Here is a 13,397-nt window from a genome sequence, read left to right as displayed (position 1 = left end):
CCATATGTTAAGCAAACTCAAACACATTTTATTTTATGTTTTATTAGATCAAAAAAAACAACAACCAAAAAACCCCACCCTGAGTGAATGGATTATTTATTCTGAAAAAGCTCAAATACCGCACGGTTTTTAAAATGCACACAGGAAGGGGGGTGGGAAACCACACATTTAGGAACAGTTCTTTACCGCACTTAAATGGGATCACATAAGAACATGAGCAATGCCACTCCCACCCTCCATTACAGCCAAAGTTTTATACAAATACGATACAAGTACTGCTGAGGGCATGTGAGGTGATGATAAAGGAGAGTGCCTCTGAGCATATGCAGAGTCTGTCCTTGAACGCTGAGGAACTCCTTCAGCATATATGACTTAAGATACAACTAAGATCCATAAGACAAGACAGGAGACTTGTATTCAAGGTCAAATGAAATGGTTCCATACGTTGTGAACCACCCTGTGATCTTCGGATGAAGGGCAGTATCCAAATTTAATCAATCAATCAATTTCTAATTGTGCATAATGATTAAAAGTATATCTTCCTAACTGTGAGCTCTGTGGTTCCAGAGACCAAGGTATAGATGAGGAGATCCCCAGTTAGAACCTAACCAATGTGATGAACTCACTAGGTGGCCTTGAGTCAGTCATGGGGAGCTTGTAGCCATCCAGGTATTGCTGCACTATGGTTTCCACCATCCTTGATGGTTGGCCATTCTGGTGATTGGCCATTCTCTTACTTTTGAAGTGCTTTGATCATCTGGAGCCACCCTATTGAACAACGGTGATTCTATTGGAAGAAGAAGAAGAAGAAGAAGAAGAAGAAGAAGAAGAAGAAGAAGAAGAAGAAGAAGATATTATTGTTGTTCTCAGTAGGCTCAAGACCTAGCACCTCACCTTGTTAAAATTGCAACCGAATCCTATGCATGTTTACTCAGATGTAATATTATCAAAATATTCACTGCGGCTTCATCTCAGGCATAAGAGTGCAGCTTTAATCACAAAATGTTGCTCCAGCAGTAATGGGATGGCCTAAAGAAGGGGAGATCTGTTTCACATGGTGCTTTCTTTTACTTCTTTGCATGTGAAGCCTGCCTGCTATGATTTCATTGCCTATCCTTTTTGTTTAACATGCGTTCAAAAGATTCACATCTCTCATTATTGCTTTAATTGAAACTGCGTGTCATATTCCCTTTTGCATTTATATTTTTTATTGCATCATACTATGTTTGGCAAGATTTCCTCCCGGTTGAATATGTTTGCTGGTACTTCAAGTAGGCCTTAACTTCTGTCACAGTCTTGGCAATTAAACATAAATTGTATAGGTTTTGCAGATAAATTTACATCATAACTCGTTTTGTTTTCAAGTAAGTTTACTTGAAGTTCTTAGCGTGTTGATTTTTAGTCCAAAGGGCAAAAATGTTCCAGCAACTGTAACAAGTTTTGTAGCTTAAAGATATGCCCTATTAGCATGAAACATTGTGGCACATGAACAATGTTGTAAGAACATGCGAGTTTGTAGGCTGTAACAACAAATTGTATCAAGCTCCCTCCTAATCTCCTTTTACACATCCGAGGCACAGTCCACAAATGTCACTCTTGCACATCTTTGCTAATTTGCGATTCTTCTGTTTGTTTTGATGGATTTCATTTATTAAAAATAAGAAGAATTGTGCAATAGAGGTTTGTGCTCCAGAGAGGTCTTCTGCTTTGGGCCTCTTATTGTCCTGCTCAGAGCAGGATTATGAACAAGTGTCAGTTTAAAACCAATTTAGCCCATTTTAAACCTAGAATATTTTTTCTCTTATATACATCCACTGCCCTTTGTCGGCTTATTTGATCTGTCCTGCCATCTTCACCAATGTTGAGCCAGTTAAAAGCCTTCAGAAAACAAATAATCACATGGAGATTGCACCACTTTACAATGCAGAGAGAGAGTTTCATATATGACTCTTGTCCAACAACAAAGAAGCCAGTACATTAGAGGGAAGATTAGACTAGAATCTTTCCAAGAAGCCAGCGCCCTACATGTGGGAAGCTTCTTGCATGACAATCCATTCCGTGAAATACAGCTTAAAGTGGTACAGTCCTACCACACATTCCTTTTGAAGGTTTGCTTTGGGTCTAAGTATATACAGTGTCAGCCATCCAGGCAAGGACCCCACCACTTCTGGACCGTGTCTGGCATGCTGTTGAGAACTAATTAAATGTAAAAAGTAAGCTCCACAGTCCGTTAATGAGTTTACTGAAAGTATTCACAAATTTGATAATAGTTCTTCAGGAATAGGATGAATTCACTTTTAATGAAAGGAACTAAAAGCAGAAAGAAGCTTCAGCTTAAAACTTTGTTTGTTTTGCCTTGACTACCTCAAACAAACTGCTAAACACAACTTCCAAAGTTTCATTTTCTCTTTGAAGTAAACTGCCAAATTACTGTTCAATCCAGTGTTCAGTGTTTCTTCATCTCACTGGCAAGAGGGTTGTGCAGCTGCTGCAACTGAACTCATTCAGCAAGTACTGTGACTCAAGTCATCCTATTTATTTAATATGAGCAGAGGTGGAAGGAAGGCGATTATGATGTGGCTATTTCAAAGCCTGTCACGAACACACCAAAAAGAACCACTGTATAAACCCAAACTCTGCATTTAAAAAAAACAAAAACAGAGCAAAATTTTGATTATTGGTCCTGCTGGTTGATTTTCAGGTAATTCAAAGTTCTTTCAAAAATTCAATATATATCTTCAGTTCAGCTCAGTGATACTTTATCTGCTAATGTATGTTGTTGGTTTTCAGTCAGTCTTGTGGAATCCAGTATCTTTTATGAGTGATTGTGTCAACTGGTGAAAGGGATGCTCAGAGCTATACATCTCATCATGTTCCTTACACAATGGAATGGCACTCCAGTAGTTATTGAGTAAGATAATTTATTGTGTTTGAGAAACAATTATTTCTACATTCAACATGCTAATTTGGTACAAACTTCTATGCTGCTACATGGTAGAATGTTCGGATTAATTAGTACATGAGATGATTTGCCCCATTTGAGTTTGTGAAATGTTTTAGCACTCGACTTCAGAATGCAGTGATGCTCAACTATATTTCATTTAGTTGGTCAGTTTTATCCATTCCAACCCCCCTTCAAATAATAATGTGTCCTAAACCTACTGGAGTCTCTTCTCCTAATCAGTGAAATGGGAATGAGCATTGTCATTTGCATATCTAGATTGCCTCCATTGCTTTAGAGCCTGGATAGCTCAGCTGGTTAGAGTGTGGTGCTAATAATGCCAAGGTTGCAGGTTCGATCCCTGTTAGGGGCAGCTGCATATTTCTGCATTTCAAGGGGTTGGACTAGATGATGCTCAGGATCCCTTCCAACACTACAGTTCTATGGTTCTATTACACCCCTTCCAGATTAAAGGGGTGAGGAACCTTTATCTCCCCCATCCCTTGTGGGCCAAGTTTTGAATGGCATGTTCTTAATCAGCCTTACTTGCCCAAAGAGGAAGGGGGAAGGTTGCATAGGCCTTCCTTTTGTTCTGAAAAGCATCAACTCTGTCAGACCGTAGTCGGTTTGAATGCATTTTATTTCAAAGTTTTGCTCTGAATATTATGAAGAACTGACTACAGCAAAGCTGACTTCCAGCATTCCTGTCAGATCCTAAATGTAAGGCCTGAGGATTGTAGTCTACAAGCCAAACCTTTTCTTTTTCTCTTCTCTGGGAATGACCATGTAGGCAGGAAAGGATGAAGCGTTCAAAGCCCTGTTGCTTTCCCCCAAAAACAGTTATGCCAGTAAGAGTCATATTTCAATTGCTTTGTATTTCCAGGGCATTATTCACTCTCACCTGTATAGAAAGACGCCACAGACTCTTGAAGATGCCCAAAAAGTTTTCCTAAATTAGCTTGAATTTTCATGGAATATTGAATCTTAGCATAAGTTCTGAGGTCACCGAAGGAAGCCTCTATTCATACGATCTTTAAAAACGATCTGATGTTTTTAAAAGGAAGGGAGGGCTTTTGCTTTTTTTTTCATTTATACTTTGAAAGCATTGTGGGGACAGTAGGACAATTTTTTTTTTTTTGGCTCAGCTGCCATATTAATATTATTGGGAATTGAAGGAGCATCAAGGAGAGTCTTGTGGGGTTTTTTTCTGCTAGGGAGACGTCTTTAAAATACTGTGTTGGCTTTCATTATGTCATTCGCTATTATAGCTTTATTTAGCTTTATTACTCAACTGAAGGATACTTAATAGCACTGGAAAGCAGTCCCAAAATATCCAGGATGCAAAGGGGGGGGACAACACACACAATAAAACCGTTCTTGTAACTCTTCTATATATTTAAAGGGGGATACGTTGTAATAGAAAAAATACGCACTCCATCTTTGTTATGAGAAGGATGGAAGAAAAAACAGCATGTGGGCCAGGCCTTGAAAAAAGAACAGATTCAGTGCTGAGTGCGTAGGAGCAGGAAGTGACTGTACATGGGTTTTGGGAGACTATACCTGCAATAATTTATTCAGTTTTTATGCCTTAGTTTTTGGTGGGAGAGATGCAACATGTGTAAAAAGCTCACGTTGGCATCTTTGACACGATTCTGCAGCCATTATTTAAGACTCTTAAAACAAGTTGAAGTTGACCATTTCAGTTCTAAACAACTTGAGATAGCCACTTAATTGAAAGTAGAGAAGGGAGCAACCTTGATTTGTCATGTGAGAGTACTCAGGGATACTTCAGTTTAATGGAACACTCTACAATTGTTTTCTTGTATATTTATATAGCCTGCATATAGATTTTCTGAATGTGGAGTGCAGACTGGGAAAAGTAGGCTGTGACAGCTCCCAACTGTGTGATGTCCTATTAGCCATGTAAATGTTCCTATCTTTGGTTTCAGATGACTTCTATACGGCAGGAATATGAAACCAAACTCAAAGGTCTGATGCCAGCATCTGTGAGACAAGAACTTGAAGACACAATTATTTCGCTAAAATCTCAGGTAAAATCTGAAACGTCCCTCTGTTTGTAAGACTGAAACTGTGCACAGCCTGACATTTGATTGTTCCAAGAATTGTCAATATATTTAATGGCACACAGCATCCCAGTATGGCCAGCAGTTGTACATAGTCCTAGTTTCGGTTTCTTTTCCAGCCTGTTTTTCACCCAGAATGGCTGATACTGTGGCTGAATCATTACTGCTGTATATGCAGTAGAATCATATAGGAAGAAGTCAAATTATCCCTTTGGGGGTGACTGTTCCTTAATCATGTATTAATTGAACAGGTAGGTTAATTTTAGAATGCTATGCTTTCCATTGGAGCTGAGGCTCCAATACTTTGGCCACCTCATGAGAAGAGAAGAATCCTTGGAAAAGACCCTGATGTTGGGAAAGATTGAGGGCACTAGGAGAAGGGGACGTCAGAGGACAAGGTGGTTGGACAGTGTTCTCGAAGCTACGAACATGAGTTTGACCAAACTGCGGGAGGCAGTGCAAGACAGGAGTGCCTGGCGTGCTATGGTCCATGGGGTCACGAAGAGTCGGACACGACTAAACGACTAAACAACAACAACATGCTTTCCATCATGAGGACCCAATTGAGGAAGACATTAATGGCACACTTCTGCAGTAAGACATTACTGACACAAAAAATGGGGCTTGTGCTCTCTGCTTCATTTTACCTATTAATACATTTATATTGCACCTTTCCTACGAGGAGTTCAGGATGCAATGTGATGTTCCCCTACTCCCCATTTGACCCTCACAACAACCCTGCAAAGTAAGTTAGACTGAGATGCTGAAAGTGGCCCAAGGTCAATCAGTGAGCTTCATGGCTGAGTGGGGATTTGAACCCTGGTCCGGCCCTTCTAACCCAGGGTTTTCCAAACTTGGGTCTCCCGCTGTTGTTGGACTACAACTCCCATCATCCCTAACTAGCAGGACCAGTGGTCAGGGATGACGGAGACTGTCGTCCAAAAAACAGCTGGAGACCCAAGTTTGTGAAACTCTGCTCTAACCCAATGACAGAGAACCTGTAACCCTCCATATGTTGTTGGACTCCCAACTCCCATCATCCCTGAGCATTGGTCATGCTAGGTGGAGCTGATGGGAGTTGGGATCCAACAATATCTGAAGGCCATGGGGTAGCCATCCCTGCTCTAACCATGACATGACAGGGATTGCCTCTGTGTATCTATAGGAGAGTCTCCACCCCCATCATTCAGCCCGGACACTGAGGTCCAGCACCGAGGGCCTTCTGGCGGTTCCCTCACTGCAAGAAGTCAGGTTACAGGGAACCAGGCAGAGGGCCTTCTCGGTAGTGGCGCCCGCCCTGTGGAACACCCTCCCATCAGATGTCAAGGAAATAAAAAACTAGCTGACTTTTAGAAGACATCTGAAGGCAGCCCAGTTTAGGGAAGTTTTTAAGAATTGGTGTTTTATTGTGTTTTTAATATTCTGTTGGGAGCTGCCCAGAGTGGCTGGGGAAACCCAACCAGATGGGCAGGGGGGTTTAAATAATAAATTATTATTATTATTCAGAGTATAAATAATAAGTTGTTGTAGTTGTTTATTGTTGTTGTTGTTGTGTATGAGTGCAGGCAGGGTGTAGGGATCAGAAGAATCAGAAGGGTGTAGAATAAGGAGGCACAAAGTGGCCGAATACAGTTCAGCTTGGCTGCAGTTTTCAGTCCACTGCTGAGTGTACAACAAGCATTCAGATACTATGATATACTCATTCATTTTGGAGCAGGATCCTTTAGGAGCCATTTGTGCTCTACTTGGGGAAACTTGAAATACTTTGCTGCTCTCGCATTCCTTTAATTCCAGAGCTTTTCAGGGGACGATCAAAAGGTTAAAATGTAGATTTGTTATATGAGTTCCCACTGAATGAGGAGAGGAAACCTTTATTTAAAAAAATATTTTTAAAAATCATTTTTCCAGATATTTGGTAAAAATACTAGTTTGAAATCAGTTTGATTGACTGATTGATTGATTGATTGATTGATTACGGTTCTTGACCAGCACATCAGTTTTGTTTTTGTTTTTTGCTATAATTTCTGGCACATAAGACATTGGATGAAACACCACCATCTTTGAAGACAGGAGGAGCTCCATTAGGAAGAAACTTGCTGTTAATTTTGCTTTTAGTCTCTGTTTATAAATATATAAGAGAAATAAAAAATGGAACATTCTATGGGATATCTGTGACTGAACAGTTCTGTGTTCCCCCTTGCCAATCATAACAGGAGTTTTATAATTTCTAGAGGATTGTCATGTTAGCCTTTTGTAGAAAAACCAGTCTTGTGGCACCTTAAAGGCCAACAAATTTATCATGGCATAAGCCACTATGGGCTACAGTCCACGGAAACTTACACCGTAGTAAATTTGTCTCAGTACAATCCTAACCATGTCTCAGAAATGGAGTTAGGATTGCAGCCTTGGTCTCCAGGGTTCCAGAAGACTCTTAGGAGCTGTTGCTCGTGGGAACAAATTTCTATTGGAATTCATTGCAAAATAAATAAATATTTACTTACTTAATAAATTTCTATACTGCCCTTCATCCAGGGATCACAGGGTGGTTCACAATATAAAAAACAAAAATGCATAACATAGTAACAAACAAAACAAGAATTATATATATATATATATATATATGAGTTAAGAATTTAACTAGGAAACCTATTTCAAGTTAATAAGTGTGCTTAACTAATAATTTTGCCAGTACAAAACACTGAAGAGGTGACAACTGGAAAAATCTGCAGGTTCCCCTGTAGTGAAGTTTGGAGTTGTTTGGTTTCTTTCTTCCCTCCTCCTCCTCCTCCTTAAATCTGATTTCCACCTGCAGGGCTTTTGTGAGTATACATAGCATTTCAAAGGAGCAAAAGTCACTCCAGACCCCTAATAGTGGGTGTTAATGCAGAAAAAGCCTAGCTGGCAGCTGCCTGTTCAGTGAAATACAGTAGCCAGCTACAGATTGTTCAGTAAGCAGGGCTCCCTTCTGAAGCACAGGTGTCCTCTCCTTTGAAATTGCTGAAATTCCTGCTTCAAAAACATCAGACGGAAAGAGCAGTGGAATCCTTGCACCTGTCAGGGTTATTAATTGTTCCAGAGGAATGAGAGGGCTTGGCTGGGTAAAAGTACCAACCAGGCGGCGTTAACAATGAACAAATAGGAAACATTCACTTCTCAAACAAAGCTTTGCTTATGTTTAAAATATGTTGGCCTCCTTCTCCTCCCTTCTGAGACTTTCAGCGTATTCTTTGTGTCCTGTCCTAGCATGGCACCAGTGCCCTGTTATAGTATGCTTAGGATTTTACCTCTCTGGTGAGGACAGTCTGATCCTTTTTCTTTCTTGTTCCAAAAGGAGAATCAAAGGCAAAGGATTTTTATATTGCCTGCGATGTGTCGTTGTTAACACTGAAATGGCAGAACCTGGGAGTCTTATACCCATGCTTAGTTCCTAAACCCCTGAGTTCTTGTAAGCCTCTATTAAGGCTGAAGTTTTTAAAAGTACACCAATCCCGACCGACATGTTCTTTCAAGGTGTTGCGCAGTTCTAGACTATATGTATGAATATGGGTCACGGAAGGTATATCCAGATCATGTAATTTGCTGGATTGTATTCAGGCTGCCTCCCTTGCTAGCGCAATGCACAGTAACCACCAGCAAATAGATAATAAAGGTAGATAAACCGAATTTAAATAATGAAGGTAAATAAATGGACACCTCTGGGAAACCACAACCATTGTTCATTGGTTTTCTGTAAGCTGGGAGCCCCTTTGTCATGACAGCTGTGTTTTCCAGGTGAATTTTCTGCAGAAAAGAGCATCCATCCTACAAGAGGAACTGAGCACATACCGTACCAGAAGGTAAGCTGATACTTCCTCTTCAGACTGTAACACTTCGCACCTGGCATTGCAGAGCTGCAAAGTGTAGTGAGAAGGACTCCAGCACGTTGGCAAGTTTGAAAGCAGCTTACTGTTCAGTAAACAAAACAACTTTGGGAAGTTACGCACCTCCCATAACCCCCATGCTTAGCGTTTGAGCAAGATGAGAACTTGCAGGTGCCTTGCAAGCCTGGGCCTCACCTTGGCATTCATCGTGAGATGGTGGCTCAACACACAGCTGCTGTTCTGTTGGAGGTGCCGCCGCCACCGCCTTCGAAGGTGATGCAGTTTGTAATATTGCAGATTGTATCTTCAAAGCACCGGATCTTCACCCACTTAGCTTTGCTTAGACATTCACACCATTGTGAATAAATAGCCACAGATGTTGCAACAGCAACGGGAGGGTGCTCTGCACCTTTGGGAAGAGTGATTCACATGGGTGATTAAGTGAAAGGGACCTTCCAGGTGATGTCACATAAAGTTTTCACACTGATAGTCTCACTGATCGCCCCTCATTTCTTCAGGGCAGGATATGCAAATACAGTTTTAATTGAAACTCTGTGCATGGAAGATGTAAGACTATAACATGAAAGCAGGGATATCTCAGATTTCTCAACAAGCTTTTCCATAGACCTTGGCCTCGTTTAATTTAAACAGATAGCAACAATGAAGGCTAAACTTATGTGTGAGATTCTGATGCAGTTTGAGCCTTGTGCTGGAACATTTTGTCCTTGTTCTGCCCCTTCCCACCTCCCTTCTTTGCATACCACGATTGAAGACTTCCTTGGTTACTTAGTCATAGTTTCCCCCAGTATGTCTGAATGGAAAAACTATGAATGGCCAAAACCAGAATAGGCCACGATCAGAAACCAGCTTCATGTCTTCAAATCCTGCCTTGTTCTGGTCCTCATAACCATTGAGAGCAAGCAATACCACGCCCTGGGGGGGAGGTCCGCTGGAACGATCCAGGGGGCGGTAGTAGCCTTGGGTGCAGTTGGGGGGCATTGAATAAAAATAAGGAGGCGGTAGAAGCATAAAGAGGGACGTGTGTGGCGCTGTGGGTTAAGCCACAGAGCCTAAGGCTTGCCGATCAGAAGGTCAGTGGTTCGAATCCCGCGACGGGGTGAGCTCCCGTTGTTCGGTCCCAGCTCCTGCCAACCGAGCAGTTCGAAAGCACATCAAAATGCAAGTAGATAAATAGGTACCGCTACAGCGGGAAGGTAAACGGCGTTTCCGTGCGCTGCTCTGGTTCACCAGAAGCGGCTTAGTCATGCTGGCCACATGACCTGGAAGCTGTACGCCGGCTCCCTCGGCCAATAACGCGAGATGAGCGCCGCAACCCCAGAGTCAGTCATGACTGGACCTAATGGTCAGGGGTCCCTTTACCTTTTAGAAGCATAAAGAAAGAAGAGAGGAGGAGAAAACAGTACATACATGTTCCATCTGTTGTGTAATGATGCTTATCTAAGGTTACCAGACCTCCCTGTTTCCCAGGGATAGTCCCCGGATTTACAAATCAGTCCCCTGACAAAATCCATTGAAGTTGAAAAGTGTCCCCAGATTCATTGAAAAAAAATCTGGTAACCTTATGCTTACCGCCAGGTTGGGCTCTGTTGCAGGGGGATGACAATGCCACCCCTGGATCCAGCTGGAGGAGAGAGGTTTTTCTGGGCTTTGGTGAACCCTTTTTGCCTTCACCCAGGCCCAGGAAGTGGATCACAGCTTGCCTGCCTATTTGGCCAATGGCAGACAGGCTGCGACGCCCGCCCTGCCCCTTCATTTAAAGAAGGTCTATTTCCAGGGGGTGCTGAGTCAATTTTTTTCTGAAAGGGGGGCAATAGGCCAAATAAGTTTGGGAACCTTTGGGCAAAAGCAGTGTTTCTCAACCTCAGGCCTCCAGCTGTTTTTGGACTACAACTCCCATCATCCCTAGCTAGCAGGACCAATGGCCAGGGACAATGGGGGTTGTAGTCCAAAAGCAGCTAGAGGCCAAGGTTGAGAAACACTGGTCTAAAGCATCGCCACCTACGAGGGCTTGAACCCCTTTTCACTTCTATCTACATTGCATCTCTTTACAATGGGTCATATCTGGTTAGTGGCTACATTTTGATCCAGCAGGTAGTATCCCCTAGTAGAGGAGGAGAAGTGGTTTTACCAGTGCCCCTGGTCCCCCAAACAGACTTGTGGCAAAATTTGCCTCCCTCCTTGTTCCTTTAGTGGACAGCTTCTGCTGGAGCACCAGCACTAGATAAATTAGATTCTGTCCATTGTCTTAAATGCCAGTCGTGCTGGTCTCCCAACATTCAGGACCAGCTTTTCAGGGCAATGGGGTGCATAGAGAAGATCATCCTCAAATGCCCCTTTGTGCACATGGCTTTTTAAGATCCCACTGGTAACATTTTTGCATGCAGGTTTCTCGGATGACATCCAAATGGGCTATTAAAACCCTTCAAAGCACTACCTCTTAGTGAGGGCTCTGACCCCAGGAAGTAGGAAAGTGTTTGGTGTTTTCAGCATTGTCAGTAGTAAAGGAAACATTTATGACTGATGGGAACATTTTATTTCTTAGGTAACTGTTGGAGCTGACTGGTTTCTTCAGAGGACTTCTTTCAGCAGGTTTGAAGATTTGGATCTTGTGAAACTAATCTGAGAGATCAGTGGTTGTTTTGTTAAATCAGACAATGTAATTAAGTTTCTGAAAGCACATCCTTCATTCATAACAGTATTTTAAGTTACCACTTATTTGAATTATTTTATCATTATATTACAGATTTTAAAGCTTTTGATATATTGGATATCTATATATGTCAATATACTTACTGAAAAACTTAATTTTGTTTGCTCATTTTGCTTTTGTTACTGGCTTCCTGCTGCAGTTTGTTCACTTTTACACATGCTAAAAATCACGTCCTTATTAGAATCATCATTATTATAGTGTCCAAAATATGTTAAAACATATATGGCATTATTTTCATGTTCACATGTTATGTAATATTAAAGTATTTTTTGTAGATTTTTGTTTCCACATTATTTCCATTATCAGTGACATATCATTTACTGCAAGAATAGCTGCAATGGCTCCTTTCATGTTTCTTATCGTTAACTTCTTGTAAGATTTTGTATTTAGTAGAATACACTTTTGTGGCTATATGGAAAGACTATATAATTGTCCTGTTCATTAGCTTGGCTAATTGATTGAACAATAACTGCTTTCACTAGGGATAATAAGAATCTCTCTTAGTCTGGAGTGCATAACTTCTAAATAAGTTGCTATAGCAAAACACTGTAAGTGCATTGTAAACTCTTGACAAGGAAACTTTTACACTGTTTTACAGGCATTGGAAAAGTATTTCCCTACAATTCAGGTGTAAATGTTATATGCCTTGAGCAGTTCCTTTAACATTTAGCGTGGATTTCCTGATGGGTTTGGTAGGAAATTGAAGCTAGCAATATGAAGCAAGCAATATGAAATTACAATGAATTGTTTACATCAAGAGTAGGCAATCTGTTGCCTTGCTGGACTGCAAAATGCGCCTACATCATCTTCCCTATCACTGGCCATGTTGGCTAGGACTAATGGGAGTTGGAATCCAACAACATCTAGAGGGACCACATTGACACTCCCTGCTTTGGGCAGCATATTATTATTAGTAGTAGTAGTATTTAAGGAAGCACATGCCTGGAGTGTGTTCCAACCTCCAAGTGAGGAAAGGCAGCATTTGGTGAAAAGTAAGCCATTTCAACCGAAAGGTTTCAAAGCTAAATTCTTCTGTAAGTAACAAAATTTTTTATACAAAACGTTATGTAAAAAACACCCTTGTTTTCTTTTTATCTTTTTCTTTTTTGAAATAATAATAATAATAATAATTAAAAGCATCATCAACTGAGAAGAGCACACACATGTATTTGCCATTTATCCCTTTGAAATATACAGAACTAGTGATTAGGCAAGGATTGGGGCCCTTGTTTCATGTCTCTCAATGCAAATACCACATGCTTGTTGCGCCTTGCAACTCGAGCAACGTTGTGCTTAAGTCCAAAATGTTGCACAATGAACTATTCTGAAACATTAGATGATAGGTTAGAAATAATAATAATAGTTTTGTGTAGGACTTTCAAGGTTCAAAGTGCTTTACAGGGACTCTGTAAGTCACTATTAATATTCTCCATTATGCAGATTGGGGTGGGGAAACTGAGGCTGAGAGTGGCTTGCCTAAGGCCATCTAAGGCCATGACAAAGGTGAGATTCAAGCCTGGGATTTCTGATTGGTATGCTGTTTTGCTGCTTTCAGGGTGTATATATTATTCACTTTACCTTATGAAGAGTATAGTCATTCACCCAACTTCATGATCACAGTGCTCATGGGATGCCTGGGCCAGTGTTTCCCAAGTTTGGGTCTCCAGCTGTTGTTGGATTACATTTCCCATTATCCCTGACCACAGGTTTTGCTAGCCAGGGGTGATGGGAGTTGTAGTCCAAAAACAGCCGGAGACCCAAGTTTGGGAAACCCTGGCCTA

At 41.2% G+C, this 13,397-nt stretch overlaps 1 protein-coding gene and 1 non-coding gene across 6 annotated transcripts in view; both read left to right on the top strand.

Annotated features, from left to right (window-relative positions):
• CEP112 (centrosomal protein 112) overlaps positions 1 to 13,182 on the top strand; it is a 196,765-nt gene extending 183,583 nt beyond the window's left edge. For 2 of the 5 annotated variants that reach the window (XM_035104028.2, XM_060271977.1), the window contains exons 25-27: positions 4,891 to 4,992; positions 8,797 to 8,861; positions 11,449 to 13,182. In XM_035104028.2, the coding sequence (XP_034959919.1) occupies positions 4,891 to 4,992; positions 8,797 to 8,861; positions 11,449 to 11,452 (171 nt within the window). In that variant the 3' untranslated portion in view covers positions 11,453 to 13,182. Of the gene's footprint in view, positions 1 to 4,890; positions 4,993 to 8,796; positions 8,866 to 11,448 lie in introns of those variants that run through there. The other 3 variants (XM_035104026.2, XM_035104024.2, XR_004691856.2) reach the window with 3 other exon arrangements.
• On the top strand, positions 3,241 to 3,314 carry TRNAI-AAU (transfer RNA isoleucine (anticodon AAU)). The gene has a single exon. It is a non-coding gene; the product is annotated as a tRNA-Ile (tRNA).
• Positions 13,183 to 13,397: the final 215 nt, after the last annotated feature.

Source organism: Zootoca vivipara, chromosome 2, assembly GCF_963506605.1.
Source record: "Zootoca vivipara chromosome 2, rZooViv1.1, whole genome shotgun sequence".
Classification (NCBI taxonomy): domain Eukaryota; kingdom Metazoa; phylum Chordata; class Lepidosauria; order Squamata; family Lacertidae; genus Zootoca; species Zootoca vivipara.
Note: the sequence above shows the minus strand (reverse complement) of the source record. Positions and strands in the feature narration are given on the sequence as shown.